This window comes from Podarcis erhardii, assembly GCF_964252035.2.
Source record: "Podarcis erhardii genome assembly, chromosome: 6".
Lineage (NCBI taxonomy): Eukaryota > Metazoa > Chordata > Lepidosauria > Squamata > Lacertidae > Podarcis > Podarcis erhardii.
In genome coordinates this window covers 33,294,194-33,313,313 of record NC_138510.1, presented here as the reverse complement: position 1 = coordinate 33,313,313, position 19,120 = coordinate 33,294,194, and the positions used below count along the sequence as shown (strand labels likewise).

General features: G+C 43.7%; 1 protein-coding gene across 1 annotated transcript in view; it reads right to left on the bottom strand.

Moving 5' to 3' along the window:
• ARL8A (ARF like GTPase 8A) overlaps positions 1 to 14,977 on the bottom strand; it is a 38,208-nt gene extending 23,231 nt beyond the window's left edge. Inside the window, exon 1 of the mRNA XM_081867055.1 lies at positions 13,589 to 14,977. Within this exon, the coding sequence (XP_081723181.1) occupies positions 13,589 to 13,711 (123 nt within the window). The 5' untranslated portion in view covers positions 13,712 to 14,977. The remainder of the gene's footprint in view (positions 1 to 13,588) is intronic.
• Positions 14,978 to 19,120: the final 4,143 nt, after the last annotated feature.

The following is a 19,120-nucleotide window of genomic DNA, read 5'->3' as shown; positions in this document are numbered from 1 at the left end:
AAGATTCAAGCCACTACCATAAGGGATTCCTTGCCTAAACAGTCCTAGGCAGCACATGAAGTACATTCTCAAAGTCACACAAAATTTGGAAAGCTGCAGTTAATGAGGTGCCACTGATATGCTAAAATTGTGCGCCTTTAGATTTACAGCCCATGGTGCCTGCCACAACCATAATGCAATGATCTCGTCCCTTGGCCTTTTCTCATTTATTCTGACAACAATCCTGTAAGGCAAGTCAGTATCATTTTCAATTTATAAGGCGAGAAGCACAGTTCAGAGGTAGACTTGCCTCTCTGCAAGTCCATTTATAATCACCAAGTTGAATCCAAGCTTTCCAATCCAATATGTTAGCCCAGCGATTCTTAAATGGGATGCACTTTAGGCAATTCCCAAGACAACTACAAAAGCAGAGGGAATTGCTGGGAATCTTTCCAGAGTAATGAAAATGCACTCTCATCTGGATAAAGTTGCACTGCATATGAAGAGAATGCAAAAGTGGTGCTAGGTAACAAATAAGCATTGTTAAGTTTGCAAAAACCTGGTGTCACTGAGACAACTCTAGCTTTTGTGCTTTGTATGAATGTGAATGCCACAGTAAAGAACATACACGCCATTTGTCATGTCTGCAGGGCACATGCATTTCCAGCATGTTACTTGTCCATTTAAAATATGTACTCTAGAACAGAACCTAATAACCTTTTCTCCAAGTCCCAAAATGAAGAGCAAAATCAGCTCTAGGGTGTTTGTCTATCAAGTTGCCTTATTCCAAGTATTCCAACATGGAGCCTGTTAGTTGCAGTGTTTGAAACTCCCATTGTTATAGGGGCATTTTGTGACAGTTTGCCAGCAGTTTCTGAGCTCTGGGCATAGCACTGATCTTACGATTTCAGATTAAATCTGCCACTGCTAGAAGAAAAGGAGGAGCTTTTTCTGCCTCCCCACTTCCAGCCACTCTTTGAAGACTGGAGAAGAGAACCTCATAAGAATATTCGGAGGGGTGGGCAGGGGAAGTATGGCTTTGTTTTTTGAAATCTTCAGATGAGGACTAGACCATGTGAAAAATGAACATAAGATTCTAGCTGCAGAACTAACTAAAATGGTTACTGCAAAATATGCAGGAATGAAAGATAAAATAAAATGAACAAAGGAGAGAGGAGAGAAGTTGTGGGATATCTGACAGTATGTAAAATGTTTATTGTAAGATGGAAAACAAAAAAATTAATTTTTTTAAAAAAAGATAAAAAGTATTCAGTACACTTGGTCTCCTATTCAAGCACTGCTGTCAGGTAGGGTACACACATTTTTAAATTATTATTTTTTTTGCAAATTTAATGAAGAAAAAAAGAATAAAATAAAATAAATTAAAAATGTATATAAATAATACAATGACAAAAAACCCCCATTGGTTTGCAGTCTGAATACAGTAGCCATCAGTACATTCATCTTAAGTTAAACATGTAAGTTAATATAAAGCTCTCCAAATGTCCGCACAAAATTGATGTCTATATGAAATATGTTCAGTTGTAGTTATATGTATGATTTAGTTGAGACTCCTGCATCACAGGGAGTTGGACTGGATGACCCTTAGGGTTCCTTCCAATTCTACAAGTCTGTTATTCTAGCCATCCTCAGAACATTGTGTAATGATTCAGGGTATTCATCCTTCTAGGCTCTAGTATAGATCTCTTTTGTTGCCCTCATGTAAATCCCCATACTACATCTCAATGATTTTGTCAACATAAAATGCAAACACATTTTGAAGCAGTAGAGCTCTGCTTGCTCCTCCCTGATATCTTACGCTTAGGGTAGTCCCACTCCAATACCCACAAGCTGAGGTTGCAAGGGAAGCCCCTATGCATGGGCTCATGCCCCAGTTCTGCAAATATCTGTTGCCCCCAGTACACAGCTCTCCAAGGGAGTTTACATTTTGGACTGGCTAGCCAGCCAGGTTTAGAGTCTCCCGGGAAATGCAGTCTAGACAGAGCACATGGTTATAGATGAAAATTGAAGCAGTGCAGCAAGGAAAAAGTGGCTGACACCAAATAGCTACTGTCTAATGAGACACGGATTTTCACCGAAGGGCCAATAAATTGTCTCCTATAAAATCTATTCCGTGTATTTTCAGGACCCTGCTTCTGTTCAAGCATCTACTATTGCCATCTGCAAGGACAGTGATTGTGACTGCATCCTATTACGGCAACAGGAAAGCATGCACATAAACAAGGGCAGCCTTCAAGGGCACGACAGGTGACAGGAACCTCTAGTATTCGCTACATTTGCAATAGGGCAGGAACATGCCAGATGTTATCCTTAAAAGTGAACTGTTTATGTCTTTGTAGGCCTATATAATCCATCTACACCAGCCTTCCCCAATCTGGTGCCCGCACGATGTTTTGGCTTACAACTCTGATCACTTGCCTCGATAGTTGGGAGTTCCAATAGTTTGGAGAAATGTGGATCTAGGCTATTATTAATTATTTAATTTATGAATTGCTTCCCATGACGCACTCAGAAGTGTTTCACAATATGGTGACATACATAAACATATAGAAAAACAGTTAAAACAATGGCCTATATAAGAACAATAAAAAACAACGATAAGTATAAAAACAATTTGACACAACAGGACATACATCAAATCAAATCAATTTCAAGACAGATAGTAGTTAAGATAAAGATCAGAAGGCTTGTTGAATGAGACCACTTTCCCTCATCAGGACTGTCAAATGAAGGCTTTGATGGGTTGCAGCAAATTCTCATCTAGAAATTTCTCAATTTGCGCATATTCAGTTCCCAGGAGCTTCATCCAGCCTTGGTAGGCTAGAAGTTTACAGTGCTGGAAAAATACTTGTACAGGAGGCAACCATTTCGCATGGGGGTTCCGTTATCGGCCTCCGAGTGCATCCTGCCCCGTTCCACCCAGCCCTGGTTCTGCCCTAATTTTGCCTTCTTTCTGTGTCCAAAAGGACCTGTTTGTCGGTAATTGCACATCCATTGGATGTACCTAAAATGGTCACTACTTGTAACAGTATGACACTTGGGGGGGGGGAGAGAGGGGATTAGCAGACAATACTAGATTTTAGGTGCAATTCACGCCCAAGCCTGAATCAAATTCCTTGGCAGCAATGATTTCTGAGTCCTGTATGTTAAGGGATTTGCTTTTTTTATGTTTGCAAATGTGGACACACACACACCCCAATCTGTGTCAGTCTGCTGTCAATAACCTTCTGCTAAAATTACAAATATATTTTGCTGGAAGTATCCAGTATTTTGGACACATGTCAAAGGTGATAGGATCCTTGAAATGCTGTTATTAGGAGAACCTTGATACCGAAATCTCAGGTCACAGCAGACAGCTTTATGATGGACATACACAGTTAGCATCCTAAACAGATCTCCTTCTGATAGTTGATAATGTAAATCACAAGAAACAAATATGATTTTCCTTGAGAGAAGATGAAAATAACACTGAAATGTAACAGAACCAACAATGAGCACCAAATCTGCTATGGTAACGCAGCTGCTTTGATCTATCATAACTGCAGAAAACTGTGAGCCAAGGACAAGCTTGAGAGAGAGGGCCTTACGCAGAAAGCGCTGCTCTGTAACTCACTGCAGGATGGGGAGGGAGGAAGGACTGCAGATAATTGAAAGTGTCTTCTGTATCTACTCAAATGCAAAAAAAGGGAAAAGAACCCAAATCTTCAGATACAACTCTATCAAAACTTATGGGAATAGGAACAAGTGATTATATGAAGGCATATTGCTGCCAGCATTAAAGCAGATGTGCTGCTAAACACACACACATACACACACACAGAGACTGTACTCACTTACTTGACCTACATTTTAAGATATCTACACACTGGTGCATGGAGTGAGCTAGAAACTGTTATGTGTGAGTTGCTGATTTCTTTGATGTTTATCTCTATGTTTCATGACTGTACAGCAGCACAGATTTGTTTGTTAATAAGCAAGGATTACAACAGCAGAGTAGGTAAAAAAAATGGGGTGTGGGTTCTATAGCTCATAATTAGGAAATGGTTCAACAGCATGATTTGATATTTAACAGTGTATAGGAAAAATAGGTTTGAGGGCAGCCCATGCTGAATTTGGAGTAGAAATGGTAAGAAATTGCTTATTCGAAGTGAGTTCATTTAGTAAGAGACTTTGGCAAGCTGGTAAGTGGTGTGTGTTTTCTTTCTATAGACTTTGATGGGGAGAGTTTCTTTGTTTGAACTGTGTCTTTTGGGAAGCTGTTTGTTGTGTTAGGTCAAGGCAAAGGTCTACTTGGTATCTGCCATTATTCATGAGTTGTGAAACATGTTTGCAGTTTTTATTAAAAAGGGCATTTTGGTGGCCAATATTATTCAATGCAGTTTCGTAAGTGTGCGATCCCCACCCACCCACCCCCAATATGAACCTGATATGGAGAAGGTTCCGTGTGTGGGGGCTGTAGAATGGAGTGCCGGGTGAAATGTGAGAGAGTCAGAGACGCTGATTTGAAAATGACAGTGTGTGGTTGTGTGAAACAGAAAAGAATGGGGGTGGAGGGAAGAGATCAAAGTACTCACAAACCAGGCTTCAGCCTTGAAGTGCTTAAAGTTCAGTTAAGTGGTTAGGTGTGAAAAGAGATGGGCAGAAGAGATCACAGGAAATGTGTAAAAACTGAGAGGCATTGAGGGAAGGTGGAAACATTTCTGGGGTGCACAATGACTGGATTACTGATAGACAACTTGGAAAGGCATAGGACATCTTCAGAATACAGTCATACCTCCGGCTGAAGTAGCTTCGGGATAAGTATTTTTGGGTTGCGCACTGCAGCGACCCGGAGGTAACGGAGGTCATTACTTCTGGGTTTCGCTGCTCGCGCATGCGCAGACGATCAAAATGATGTCATGCGCATACGCAGAAGCGGCAAATTGCAACCCGCACAGACGTGGGTTGCGTTCGTTTCTGGATGCGAACGGGGCTCCGGAACGGATCCTGTTCGCATCCAGAGGTACAGAGGTACTACTGTAAAGGGGCAGGAGATTTAGGGGCCACCTGTGTGGTTCTATATGTGCTTTACCTGCTGAATTTCCACTTTTTATATTAAACCTTTAAAAGCTAGGTTTGTCGACTAACTGGAAAATTCATGGCAGGGATTTTAACAAAAAAACAATGAATAAAAATAAGCCGGGGTAATTGTAGGCCACGAGAACCAACAAATCTCCCTGCTAATGTCACCCAAAGAGCTGGCTATTACAGGTTGAGAAGCAGCAGCCAGTAAAAGTTGGCAACCCCATGAGACAAGCAGCAGCCTCATCAGGGAAAAAAACTGGTAATCCTTATTTCTAATCTCTTAATCCTTTTAAAATATGAACTAGTTGTTACAGGTAGAGAAGGAGCTGTAGCCACCAAAAGTTGGCAATCCCATTGAAGATAGGAGCCACAGGAGAACCTTCAGAAAAAAGGGGGAGATATTCAGGGGCCAACTTTACAGCTCTGTGTGTGCTTTATATACCAAGTTTCCTCCTTTCTTATTGCAGGTTTTAAAGGCTATGCATGTGAATATGGCCATTTTCTGTTGAGGGATACATTCAACATTCTCCCTTCCCCAAAAGACGGCACATGTTCTCTGAAATAATGTGATGCTTCTCTGGGAATCATTCTCCCTCTGATGGATAGAAACACTCTGGGGAAAACCAGGCAACTCCACTCCCACAGCAGTTTCATGAGGTTGTGCATGTGCGAAAGCTATGTTGAGGTTTGTTTTGTTTGTACAGCAGGCTCTAAAATCTCTGCTGGTTTTGTCAACAATTCTTTGCTATTCAGTTTATGTGAATATTTACCAATATAACATAAGAGTGTTGCAAGCAACTAAGAGCAGCTAAACTCTCCACCCCTCCTCTAACACTACTTCTCCTCCCACTGCCACCTGCTCCCTATGGTCTCTCACCCTGCTTTTGATTTTTCCTTGCTGGACTATCGTCACAAGTCTTCAGACTCCAAGACAGTGTAGGCAGCCCAGAAAGGCATGTGGCATGTTTTTTTTAACACTGAGAATATCTGCACCACTCTTTTCTAGGATACAAAGGGCAAACCCACACAGCTTACCCACGTGGCTTCCCCCCTTACACAAGAAAATAGCATCATGAGACTGCTCTCCCTGCACAGCACTCCTCCTCTGGGATGGAATCTCTAGTAATAGAAGGAGGGGCACATTTTCTGCCATTCACCTGAAGGCACCAGCAAGAATCTGTGGCAAGATAGTTCAGGCAAGGAAACAGTCATGGCTTGCATAATAATGTCAAAATCATTCCGTACTACATATCTGGGAAGGTTTACAAAGTAAAGCACACTAGAGTCACTTCCAATTTTCTTCAGAACTGTGACCAAATCTAAGTGATACAGAATATTTCCCCTTCAACTCTCTGCAAAAAACAACAACTATCCGGTTCCTTCTTTCAGGATACTATATCCAAGTTGCACATACAGGAATATCATGCTCTATCATGGAATGAATTTCCGGAAGTCCATTTCATTTTTTAAAACCCCAATTTTCTAATCTTCTAACCTTTTGCAATTTGCTAAGCAGCATGCCTTAATGACAACCCTGTGTGTGTTTACCTCTCTCCCTTTAGATGAGATCTTACACTATATATTCCTACTTTCCAAGCGACACATTCTAGCCTTAATATGAGTTCTAGAACATAATTGAGTTAAGAAGTTCCACAGATTAACTGCAAGCTTCCAACAACAGGCAAATGTTTTATCTAGCACAATCATATTTGAGAGATACAGTTTCCTCAAATGTTTTTTGGAGTGTTACTATTATTATTATTAAAAACTTTTAAAACTGGTAACATGTTAACGAAGGAAATAAAACTAACATTTAAAAGTCAAAAACATTTCCCATGAAATTTGGCATTTGCCTGTAGGGCAATTACTCTCCATCTGGCCAACTGCCCCTTTCATAGGACAAGGTTGAAGTTGTCCTTAAGACAGGGCTGTGTTGTCTATTAACACAGTGTAGGGCAGTTGCGCTGCCACCCCCACATTGTGAATCCAGAACACAGGCTAATGGATAGCCCAGCAGACAGCAGCAGCGAGAGGACGGACATGTAGCAAAAGGTGAGAGGCACAACTGGTGGGTAGTCAGCCACCGCCTCAACAGTTATTTGAAAAGATTGTTTTGGGTCTTTCCATCAAACGACAGAAGAACAGATGGGATGCGTGTCTCTTTCTACTGCAGATTTTGCTCCCCATGGTTCCAAATACAAGAATGGAATCAGACTGTTCTCCCAGTGAACTCAGAATAGCATACATGGCACAAAGGGGAGGGTGAAATTATCCCACTTTAGCTTCACCCCCGCAATTGTGTGAGGTAGATTAGGATGAAGGAATAGGATTGGACCATCAACTGAGCAGGAATCTGAAACCAATTTTCAGATTTCCCCCACTTCAAAGGCCAACACATTTTATAGCAGGAATGGGGAGCCAGTGGCCATTCAGATGTTGTTGGGCTAACTAGCTTACTAGCTGGAGGGTCATGGACACCAGTTCTGGGTTACAGCCTGCCTAGCATATACAGCCAACCTCTTAAAACTGCTTTTCAACAGGGCAAGTTTGTACCCTTATTCCTCTTTGCTTCACTCTGGCTTCAGGTCTACCAGAATGAATCCTGCAATAACGATGAAGTCTGCTAAGAACTGCCAGATTTGGAAGTCATGGAACTCAAAACAAAGGTAGGCCACCAAGCTAGGCTGCACCAATCCACTTCTTTCTGTTGTCCTTTGACCCCCCCTTGCATATATTGAAAGTTGCACATCAATCATGCTCTGTTATTCCGCAAGTCCCTTGCCATGCAGCACACCAACAACAGCAGTTAAGTTAGATGACCCCGCTAATCCTTCCAACAGAATGCCCTCCTCTATTTCATCTGTCATATGTTGTCCTCTAACAGCCATGACCCCTAACTCCTTGTCTCTTCCACTTCCTCTTATTTACTACACAACATTCCTTTATCATTCTTTGGGTTTTTTGCCAGTGTGAGAGCCAGTATAGCATACTAGGTTAGACGGCTAGAGAAAGAAGACTCAAGACCTATGGCTCTCAGTTTAACTTACCTCACAGGGTTGTTGTGAAGCTGAAAAGCAAATCTATGCTGCCTTGAGCTCCCAGGAGGATAGCGATTATATAAATGTGATTGAAAAAATAAAATAAATGCTGTAATCCTACACACATTATACAGAAACAACCTGATGACAGTGATCACTGCCCACCTTTCCCCAGCAAACTCCAAACATCTTGCATGAAACCATTAACAATATATCAGGTGAAGCTTCTGACAAGGCCTATATGGCGGCTTCACTTTCAGGGTGTTGGGTTCCTGCCCAGCCCCAGGTCAAAAGGCCTGCACCAAGTCAGAGGAGGGATTTCTTTTCTTTCTTTCTTTTACATTTGTACAATCAGGTGTGTTTTTGTGCTGTGATTACACAAAAGATTAGGCTGAAATGTTACCTTTTTTCACCCTCTGAAAGTAGTTATTTATTAGACATTTGCCCAGCCTGCTTTCCTGGAAGACTCTGGACAAGTAAGGAACAAACAGAATGACACCAGACACTAAAACAGCAAAACCTGACTTACTGAGAAGAGAAGCTTTCATCTGTTGTCTATCTCAGAACTGGTTTATTTACATATTTTTAAAGAGACAGGGTAACCTTATCATACCTGTCTAAAGTACCATCTAGCTATATTACAAGAAGCACCTAATAAATCCTTTTATTGAAGTGCACAAAATGTTCTACTGTTCACATTTTTAAAATTCAACAACACTCTGTAATGACTGCTTCAGGCATGGCATTACACCACAGAAAATATTATCCTCAGCAAGTAATGTGCTTTCAATTACGTTGCCATATAATACAATACATTCTCACAAGTGACCTCCCTCCTTCCAAAAGTGCTTATGTGGATGATCTGATGCAGCCTTATTTTCCACTTCACACAAGCACTTGCAGAGCAACCATGTATATTTAAAGGAGCTTTATGTAGCCATGAGACATTCCTAAAGCCATACAGAACCACAGTTGACACATTGATGAAGTCTTTTAGGAAGGACATAACATGTCCAAAGGACACTGTCTCTTTCTCAAGATGGCAGCTTTACTTGAGATGGCTGCAACAGGATAGAAGTGTACCACTGCTAACATGACCAGTCCATTCAGACTACTAACATCAACAACTGAGTGTCATTGTTTCTGTCAAATACAATGAAATAAACCTCTCATCTTCTAGAATTGTTGGCTGCATGCACCCCATACATTTAAAGCACATGATTTCACCCCCAAAATCCTAGGAACTGTACCATGTTGAGGGTGCTGAGAACTGTAGCTCTGTCGGCAGTGCACTAGTTCAAGATTCTTGGAGGACAGTCATTAGCTCTAAATGTATGGTGTGTCTGCAGCCACTATGTAATGAGGAAATTCATTCATAAAAGACCTCTAATATTGATTCCCAACTGAGGAAGGGCAAGCAAAAAAGAAAAATAGCTTCATATGTGCTATCCATAAGAACTATGTCAGTAAACCCTACAACAATCCTGTAAGGAAAACCAGTTTTATTCACATATTACAGGAGGGGGTGGGGAGACCGAGGCAGTGAGTTGGAGACATGTCTAAGGCAACCTACTTAGCACATTCCTTGCTTGATGAGTGGCTTAAGATTCACAGTCTTCAGCACAGCATTTGTGCATCACTCCAAGGGCATGAGATTTCACAACATGTGAACAGAGCAATCATCAAGCAATTCCTGTTCTGCAGTGCTTACTACACATCAGCTGTCAATAAACATCTTGAAACAGGATCTTTTTATGGCTGCTAATCATTTATTTAGCCATGCTGAACAGTATATGCTAGGTGCTGTATGGGACACAAAAAGAAAGGCCCTGCATTAGCCAGATAAAAATGGGGGAAATAGTTGGGAAAGAAAGATACTGTATAGAGGTTTCTACAGGCAAAAGAAACAGCATGGTAAAAGACTGGAGTGGGAGAGAGAGACAAAGGCAGCTGAGAATAAATGAGCTTGTATACTCCAGGACGACTCTTTAAGTCTGACACAAAAGTAGGGCTGAAGAGAGTGGTAGGCCTCTCACTGTGCTGGCTGTTTGCTTACTCATCTCTCTCTCCCACCTTCAACTTAAAAAGGCTCCAGCTGTAACCGGAGACTGGTGAAGATTTCCTCAGCATATGCTCTGTTCTGTCTTAGCAGTGGGCAGAAGGTAGGTTGGGATCTACTGATAGATCTATGAATGATTTGGGGTAGATCAGCAAGGAATCTGACTCTCCAATTGTTTAGCAACACAGAGACCTTTTTTCTTCTAAATTAGAGTGAAAAGATGAAGAAAGCTGGCGCGAGGTGGAGAAACAGGAATGGACCTTTGTGTGATAGGCCCGTAAGCTCAGTAAGTTCTGCTACTGAAAACAAAAATTCCAAGGGTATGTTTCCACCCACCCACTATAATGTACCTGGCTCTTGTCAGTAGATCTGAGAGTTCTGCTTAAACAGAGAAGATCCCACAAGCCTGAGGTCTACCTGCCCCTGCTCTATATCATCCTGAACACTGAAATCAGCAGTCACTGCAAAACAATTTTGCACAACAAGGTGATTCACCCACTGTATTGTAACACAACGGTTATGCTATGGTAGTATGCTGGCAGCTTGGGATATAGGAGGAGCAGGATCAACCTAGTGATGTAGGAGATCTTAAATTGGGGGGGGGGGGAGAGATAAAATGTCCTTATTTTTGACACCTCCCCACCCATCCCATCTACCTTTGCCTTTTTTAACCTTTTGAGGCCAGCTGACACCATGGGGAAATGTAGTTTCCATGGTTCCTGTAATCCAGGAGTGAGGAACGTTTTTCATTTAAAGGGCCCCATTCCCTTCTAGACAACTTTCCAGGGGACACATGCCAGTGGTGGACAGGGTCAAAGGGTAGAGCAATGAATGTAAACTTTACCTTCCTATGTTGGTTAGTTTCTACACATACCCTCAGAGCCTTTCTCTATCTTCCAGCCAGGCAATCAAGAGGCATTATCAGAATTCAAGAACACTTTCCAGCCAGGCAAAAGACACTCAAGGAGGGGGTGAAGCAGCAGAAAAAGGGGTGTTGTTTGGGCTGAGTCCCAAGGGCATGAGAAACCAGAAGCAGCCTGCTGGATCACTCTAGTGGCCCATCTAGTCCAGCATCCTGTTCTCACAGCGCCCAACCAGATGCCTATGGGAACCCCTAAAACAGAACCTGAGCACAACAGCACTCTACCCACTTGTGATTCTCAGTAACTGGCATTCAGAGTCGACACTAGAGAGGTTTGCAGGGCTGCATTCGATTCCCTCCTGTAATCCCTAGACAATGCTGGAAGGACATAAGGAACTACATTTTAATACATGCCCCTGAAACCTGACGCAGCATGTTGCAGCAGCTACATCCTAATTGGGGGTTTCCATGCACATCCTCCCAGCTTCAGGACTGGGAGGCCTCTGGGCATCATCAGGAGTGACCATCTGTTATGAAAATAAGTTACCTTTCTCAAATCAAAACAATTTGGGTTGGAGAAGGCATATCCATTTCTGGTTCAATTCACAATTTGTTGTTGTGGGGATAAAACAATGTAATGATCTGTTTATCTATCCTAAGGTCTGGGCACAGAATAATTTTTTAAAAAGAATATGAGTATACTAAAAAAATAAAGGTGAAAGGTCCAGATTTCAAATCAAGGATCAGTTTAAACCTTGAGAAATCACATGCCAGTTCCATGGCTCTGTCCAGAAAACACTGCTGAATCAGTGGTCAATGATAACGCATCTCTTCTGGAGCAAACACATCAGACAGGACTCACTATTTAGTATATTATCCAGTTTGCATTGTCATGTCTTCGCCATTCAAAATTCAGGAGTACATAAATGAGAGGCTAGGAATCAACATCTGCAGACCCTCCACAAGGGTTACAAAAGATTATGAGACAGACATATTAAAAAGTTTAGATTATATTCAAATTCATACTGAACCACAAAGTTTAATTTAGATGCACTGAAGCCAAATGTCTCTTGATGTGCTTGGGTTCCAGAATTACCTACAATAAATCACCTACAGTAAGGTAAACACATTCTTTTTAAGAGCACATATGGAGTTGGGGAGAATGGTGGGATTTCTTCTGAGAAATGAAAGCTAGCAGGCAATAAACTCAAACATGCCCCCCATTAGTGTATTATAAAGCTAGAATGAAGTGGAACAGAGACTCAAACATGACAAAAGGATTCCAGGATTTGTGACAGACTGATGGAAAGAAGGGAGAGGCAGTAGGCTATGGTAACCTTCATCACTGCCATCCACTTTCTTGTACAGGCAAAAATGCTTAGTATTCAGAGACAGTGTCGCGTGATTCTGAGCAGAACCATGCTGCAATCCTCTTTCCAGGAAGAGCAAAAGATGGAAGAACTCCAGTTCCGCAAACTCACCTAGAACAATGCCCCTCACTAAATCCAACAGCACAGACCTCACAGTTCTGCCAATTCCATTCAAGGCCCTGGGACAGAAGGCTCAAGATAGCTTATCAATATTCCCCACAGCTAATACTCCCCATTCCATGTGCTATCTAATGTCTTCCCTCTACCCCCCCCCTTTCATTAAATGCACACTTTGAAGCCATTACTGCAGAATGCATGTGGGAGGGGGAGAGAAAGTCGTGGCTTTCCATTTGGGAAATTCTCTACAAACTGAAATCTTGCTGCTTTCCTAAGATGGTTTCTTAAGACTGTGCAATGAGACGCTCTAACAGAAAACCATTTCGCAATTTTAAATTTCCTTTCTAAATTAAACAAAACAACCACGCAGAGAAAACCTGCTAATTGCCATATTGATCAGGAAAGATGGAGATGAAATTACCATCCATCACAGGAGATGGAACGGCGTCCCTTCGTCTCACCAGGGACCCAGCCTGTTCATAGCCATCTCAAGCGTAGATTCTCCGCTCAGAACCCCCCCGCCCCCCGCCAGGCTCCCACCACCGCCCCGAAAGGGATTCAAAAGCCGCACGAGACAGACGCTCCAATTCGAATGCACATGGGTGCATAAATCCGGATCGATTATTATTATTATTGGATCCAAGACGACCTGCCTCTTCCTCCTCATCGCCAGCAGCAAGTAACGGAGCCAAGAGGACACGCACTGCGAACGGCGAGAGGGGCGCGGGGGGGGGGGGGAGTGTGCAATCTGAGAGGCATTGCCCGCATTGCATACACCGTCGCTCCCTCTCCCCGCCCCATTTAAACGGGGGAGAAAAGGAGGACAGGAGGAAAAGCCCTTTCTGCGCAAAGGGTAGCTGAGAAACGAAGGCTGCTAATAATGCCCCCCCCCAGCCCACCCCGCCCGGAGAGGGGTGGGGTGGAGACAGGCCACCCTTCCCAATGCACATGATCTGGGGAGGGGCGTCCTCCTGCCTCGGGAAGGGAGGCCTCCATGCTGCCCGGGCGGCCCTACTAGGAAGCGGGGACGGGGAGAGGCCCTTGCCGGGAGCGCCCCTGCCCTGGCAGGCCCCCTTACCGCGATCACGTTGACGAAGGTGGTCTTGCCCGAGTACTGCAGCCCCACCAAGGTGAGCTCCATCTCCTCCTTCCAGAAGAGCGCCCGGAACCAGTCCAGCAGCTTGGTGAAGAGCGCCAGCATCCTGCTCCTTTCTCTGCTCTCCGACCTCGCAGCAGCGCAGCCAGGCCCGGCGCCTCTTTATTGTCCCCCGGAACGAGCCGGCCTTGCCGCTGCCGTCGCCGCCGCGCTCTGCCTCGGGGCTCCGCTCGGCTCGCAGGCGCGCACACGCTCGGCTCCGGCCGCTCAGCTGCTCCTGGGTGGGGTCACGCAGCGACTGAGCCGGGCGGAGAGGCGGCTCTCGACGGCCTCGGCCGCGGGACCCGGCAGCGGCCTCTGCAGGCCGGGAGGACTCGGCGCAGGCGAGGCCTAGCAGGGGACGCTTGAGGCTGCGATTCTAGTCACTCCGTTTCCCGCGAGTAAGCCCCACTGAACGCAGCGGGGCGGACTTCGTGGTGGTCTCTCCTCCTGAGGCGAGGTTCCCTGGTTGCCATTAAAGCGGGGCTTCCCGGCTGCCCTGGTGGGGGGGGGGAGGGACCCCGAGGCCCCTACCGGATAAAAAGTCGGAAAGGCAAAACAGGTTTTCTGAAAGACAAGCTTGCCGCCCCCTCTCAGTCTTCTTATTGTTCCCGGAAAGATAAGGCGCTGTCAAGTCCCGCAGGCCTTCCCTCCTAATGCGCACTCAGACCTTGCCATCACTCGGTGTGAGCTTGCTTCAAGGGGCAACAAACACTGCGTCAGAATCTTTCCCAGAATCCTTTCTGATTCCTTTGGAGGCAGGGGCGAGGCCAGGATTGGACAGGTGGGATGTAAATGGAGGGGTTTCAGTGGGTTTGCTCCCAAGTGTGACTTAAGTTTGGATCCAATCTATAAGAAGTCTAAAGAGGGATGGCAGCTTTGACTCCAGTTGTTGTTGTTTTGACATATGCCTTTGGGGAAAAACTGGATCAGTTGGCATGATCCAAATCTTACATTTGTAGATGGAGCTGGGCTGGGCTGAGAAGATGTGTCTGGGGAAAGCAGGTCAGGGGAAGGAAGAGTGGACGATAGAAGCAAAGAAATGCCTTCCATCTTACTGAGTACAATTAGGTCAAATTTACGGATCAGTAGCAAACTGGAGGTGGGAATTTCCTGAACTAGAAATCCTTTTTATTTTTATTTTTTGTATTCCTCTAATAGTTCCTAATTTCCCATCCATTATGCATAGACTCTGTGCCCCGCCTTCCCACTATTATGTGGGAAGGTGGAAAATGCAGGTGGTGCCTTTCCATTTTTTATATTCACTGGGCCCATCACCTCCTGGCACATAGAAGGGGAAGAAATGGAGGCAGTGAAATATTTTACTTTCTTGGGCTCCATGATCACTGCAGATGGTGACAGCAGCCTCGAAATTAAAAGACGCCTGCTTCTTGGGAGAAAAGCAATGACAAACCTAGACAGCATCTTAAAAAGTAGAGACATCACCTTGCTGACAAAGGTCCGTATAGTTAAAGCTATGGTTTTCCCAGTAGTGATGTATGGAAGTGAGAGCTGGACCATAAAGAAGGCTGATCGCTGAAGAATTGATGCTTTTGAATTATGGTGCTGGACTCTTGAGAGTCCCATGGACTGCAAGAAAATCAAACCTATCCATTCTTAAGGAAATCAGCCCTGAGTGCTCACTGGAAGGACAGATCGTGAAGCTGAGGCTCCAATACTTTGGCCACCTCATGAGAAGAGAAGACTCCCTGGAAAAGACCCTGATGTTGGGAAAGATGGAGGGCACAAGGAGAAGGGGACAACAGAGGACGAGATGGTTGGACAGTGTTCTCGAAGCTACTAACATGAGTTTGACCAAACCGCAGGAGGCAGTGGAAGACAGGAGTGCCTGGTGTGCTCTGGTCCATGGGGTCACGAAGAGTTGGACATGACTAAACGACTAAACAACAACACTTTATTTTAAATAGAAAATAAACAGATGCCATGTTACAAAGTTTTGTGCAGTGCTTTGTAATATTTTCATTTGAATACATATTTTTGTTCAAATATATGATTACATATATTTGCTACGAAGCCGCATTGAGTAACTGGTATCTAATGTACATAGAAGTCATACAGGTTAATTTTTATGTTGCACTGAAGCTCTGCTTTTCCTACAATATAATGAAGACAATTGTCCAGATATGGAGAATACTCAGAACTCTGTATTGCAGTTAAGAGCCAGCAATGACACACACTTTACAACCCCACAAAGAGTTACTTTGGTAAAGAGTTACTTCCACATTTTTCAAACAGTAGCTTCCTCCTGCTATTTCCACATGAATTTTCAGTTTTGTGTCTGTCATGCATTTCCCCCCTCTTTCTATTTTTTTTCCAGAAGGCAAACTCAGAGTACAGCCACTACTACAACCCAATTTTTCCAGTTTCCTCGCCACCAAGAGATGACAAGTACTGTGAGATCAAGGCTTCAGAGTCAAATTCTGAAGTGGAGGCATTCTTAGAGGGCAGATCGCCTTTGGGGAGGAACAATGAAGGCAGGACTGGGGGAGCCTAATTATGGTCTTTTGTCCAGACAGCCTCTGAAGCTTAGATGGCTTTAAGGGATTTATGCAGGATACATCTGTCAACAGCTATTAGACATTATAGCTAAATGGAACCTCCAAGTTCAGAGGCAGAATATCTGAATATAAGGAGCTGGCGACAGGAGAAGGCAGTTGCCTTCTGCTCTGCTTTCAAGCTTGGAGAAGCAAGTGGCTGGCTACTGTTACTAACATAATTCTTGACTAGATGAACCCTTGGTCTAGTCAAGCAGGGTGTTCTGATGTTCTTAATTAGGAGAAGGGAGTAGATTGGGTGTTTATCTCCTCTCCTCCACCATCCTCTGCTGCCACTTGACTCATTTGGAACTCAAGCTGATATAATTCATCTTCCTTCCTTCTACTGACCACAGATCTACACTTGTAGACATCAGCATGAACATGATGTTTTGAGTGATGCTGTGCACTGTGAGTCCAGGGAGGCTAGGCAGGGAAGAGAAACCACTATTCTCACTCAATCCTGGGTTCAGACAAAACACTAAGCAAAACTTTGACTTAGTTGGTGTCCTGCATTGACTTAAAACCCCAGAGACCAGCCAAGTGGATGCAGGATGCTCTCTGGGGTCAGCACATTCATACTGTCAAAGCAAGCTGTTATCCTGCTGCTCAGAGATACACACTATTTCTTCTCTTCAATAACCCACTCCATCCTCATATCTGCCCACTGGAAACATGCCTAGTCCAGCACCAAATACAAAACCCATTCTGCTCCTTTTTTTTTAACATCCCAATCTTCCTTTAAAGTTGGCATTGTGAATTTTATTGGATTTTATTTTGCAAAGCAGTGGAATATTTAGTATTGTAGTCTAAATCTTCTCACAATTAGACACATGAGAACTATCCATTGTGAAGTTCTCCTGCACCCATTGAAAAAGAAAGAGGGAGTGGACAGGATTGGTAGCACCTAAGATTAGCTTTGCCCCTCCTTTCATTCAGGTTCTACTTTGAGGAACTGAAGAGCTCTTGTCCTGTGACTTAAAGCTTAAGGCATAGATAACGGGAGAGGAAGTTGCTGTTGCCAGTGACACCTAATCTGAGTGTTTTTCTGAGAATACAGTGTCTTCCCCGTCCCCTTGTTTTTGCCCTTTGTGTGGACTCAGCCCGCCAGAACCAAAGAGGAGAGAGACTACTGTTGTTGTTGGAGCTCTCTTGGTGGCAGTTTGCTTGTTCACCACTGCAGCCTGCTAGGAGAGGAAACGGGAAAGAAGGAAGACAGCAGATGCTGCCAAATGAAGTGGAATCAATCAGTTTAAATTATGTGGTTGGTTTGGTATCAGAAAGACTGTGCTTTAATCCTGTTATAACCTCTAGCCCTGAGGTGGAATTGCACCCCTTCCTTACACCACTATGTTGTTGTTGTTTTTTAAAAAAACATAGCTTTAACTTTTGCTCTGATCTAAACAGGGGCAGCCCTGCCATGTGGCAGAGTGAGGCAACTGCCTCAGGAGGCAAATTCTGTGGGGAGGAAAGTGGCTAGAAAGGTGTGCCATGTGGCTTGTCCTGCAGCCCCTAAGCTATCTTGCTGCCCTAGCATGGCTGGCACACCAATGAGGTGACCTGCCTCAGGCGGCATGCTTGGGGTGGGAGATCTTGATCTGGCCTTGGCTTCTGACGCAGCTTCTGACGCAGCCCAAAGCTAAAGCTGAAGAGAGCAGCAGCACCTCATGGAATACCCTCTTTTCACCAAGAGTCTCAACCACAGAGCAGCTGCACAGGCCCAGATCTGTGTGGTGAGTGGGGATGTCAGAGCCACATCTTGCCTCAGGGTATTGAGCCCTGAATATAAAGCGTTTTTAAAAAATGTCCCTTTATTTTCTTCTTCCTTTGCTATCTATACTAAGGAGACACTTCAGCTGGATTCCAAAGCATGGAAGAAAGCCTATACAGTGTAATTTAACTGACCTTCTTGGCTATCATCTTGGAAGGTTTCAAGAACACACTTGTCAGGAAACTAAATAACAAACTTAGAACAGCAACAGGAATCTCCTGGTTCCACTCAGATACAACTGAGTTCAGTGCCACCTAGTGATTTAAAATATTTAATGACACTATCCACATAGCCATGAGTACAAATTCTCCTGAATGCCCTTTCTATAGCCCATGAAAAGTAATGGCTCGTGATGATTACAGTACCTCTGCAAATTTCCCTGCAGCAACAATGCTAGTTATATTTACTGGGACAAAACAACACAATTTTCCTTCCCTTTTGCTTTTTACGTTAAAACATGCATTCTGATGTGAAAGATTTTTCTCCTTCCAGCTAGAGACTGTAAGAGGAGGAGGATCCCATTAACTGTAAATATGAAATTTATTGATTTGAGCAGGTACTATCTAGTCAATGTGCACATTAGCTGAGAGCCAGATCCCATAACACAATAATTTGCTGCTCATCCATCACATCTTCAGTCAAGCACCCCAGAATGTTTTAAAGGGTGAACTATGTCTGTAAACCTGCAGTGGACATACACTTGGAAGTTAAATCCCAAAACAGGTGTCTGGCACATGTCCTTGTATATAGAGGTTTCCCCTTAAAATACGTTTAGTATTTTAAACACACACAGAACAAGCGATAAATTTGTCTTTCACATAAAGTGTGAATCAGATCTTATTACTTCTGCTTTACTGTTTGTTTTTAATTTAGTTTCAAGTTCACAAATAATTTGGCTGTGATATTAAATGCATAGTGTGGGTGCTTAATGGTAGAAGGTGGGAATCCCTTCTGGGTACCAGTGGTGTAGGACTGCAGCAGTGAATGTAGATGAACCTACAGACTAGCTAGCTTCACATTGGGTTGTATTCAGCTGAGTCATACTCCGAATGGACCACTGAGCTCTAGCTTCTCAATATAGTGCAAGGAGTTTGGTATGCAAATATTTCACTTTTGTTCCTGGAAATCCTGTGAAATAAGGCAAAATCA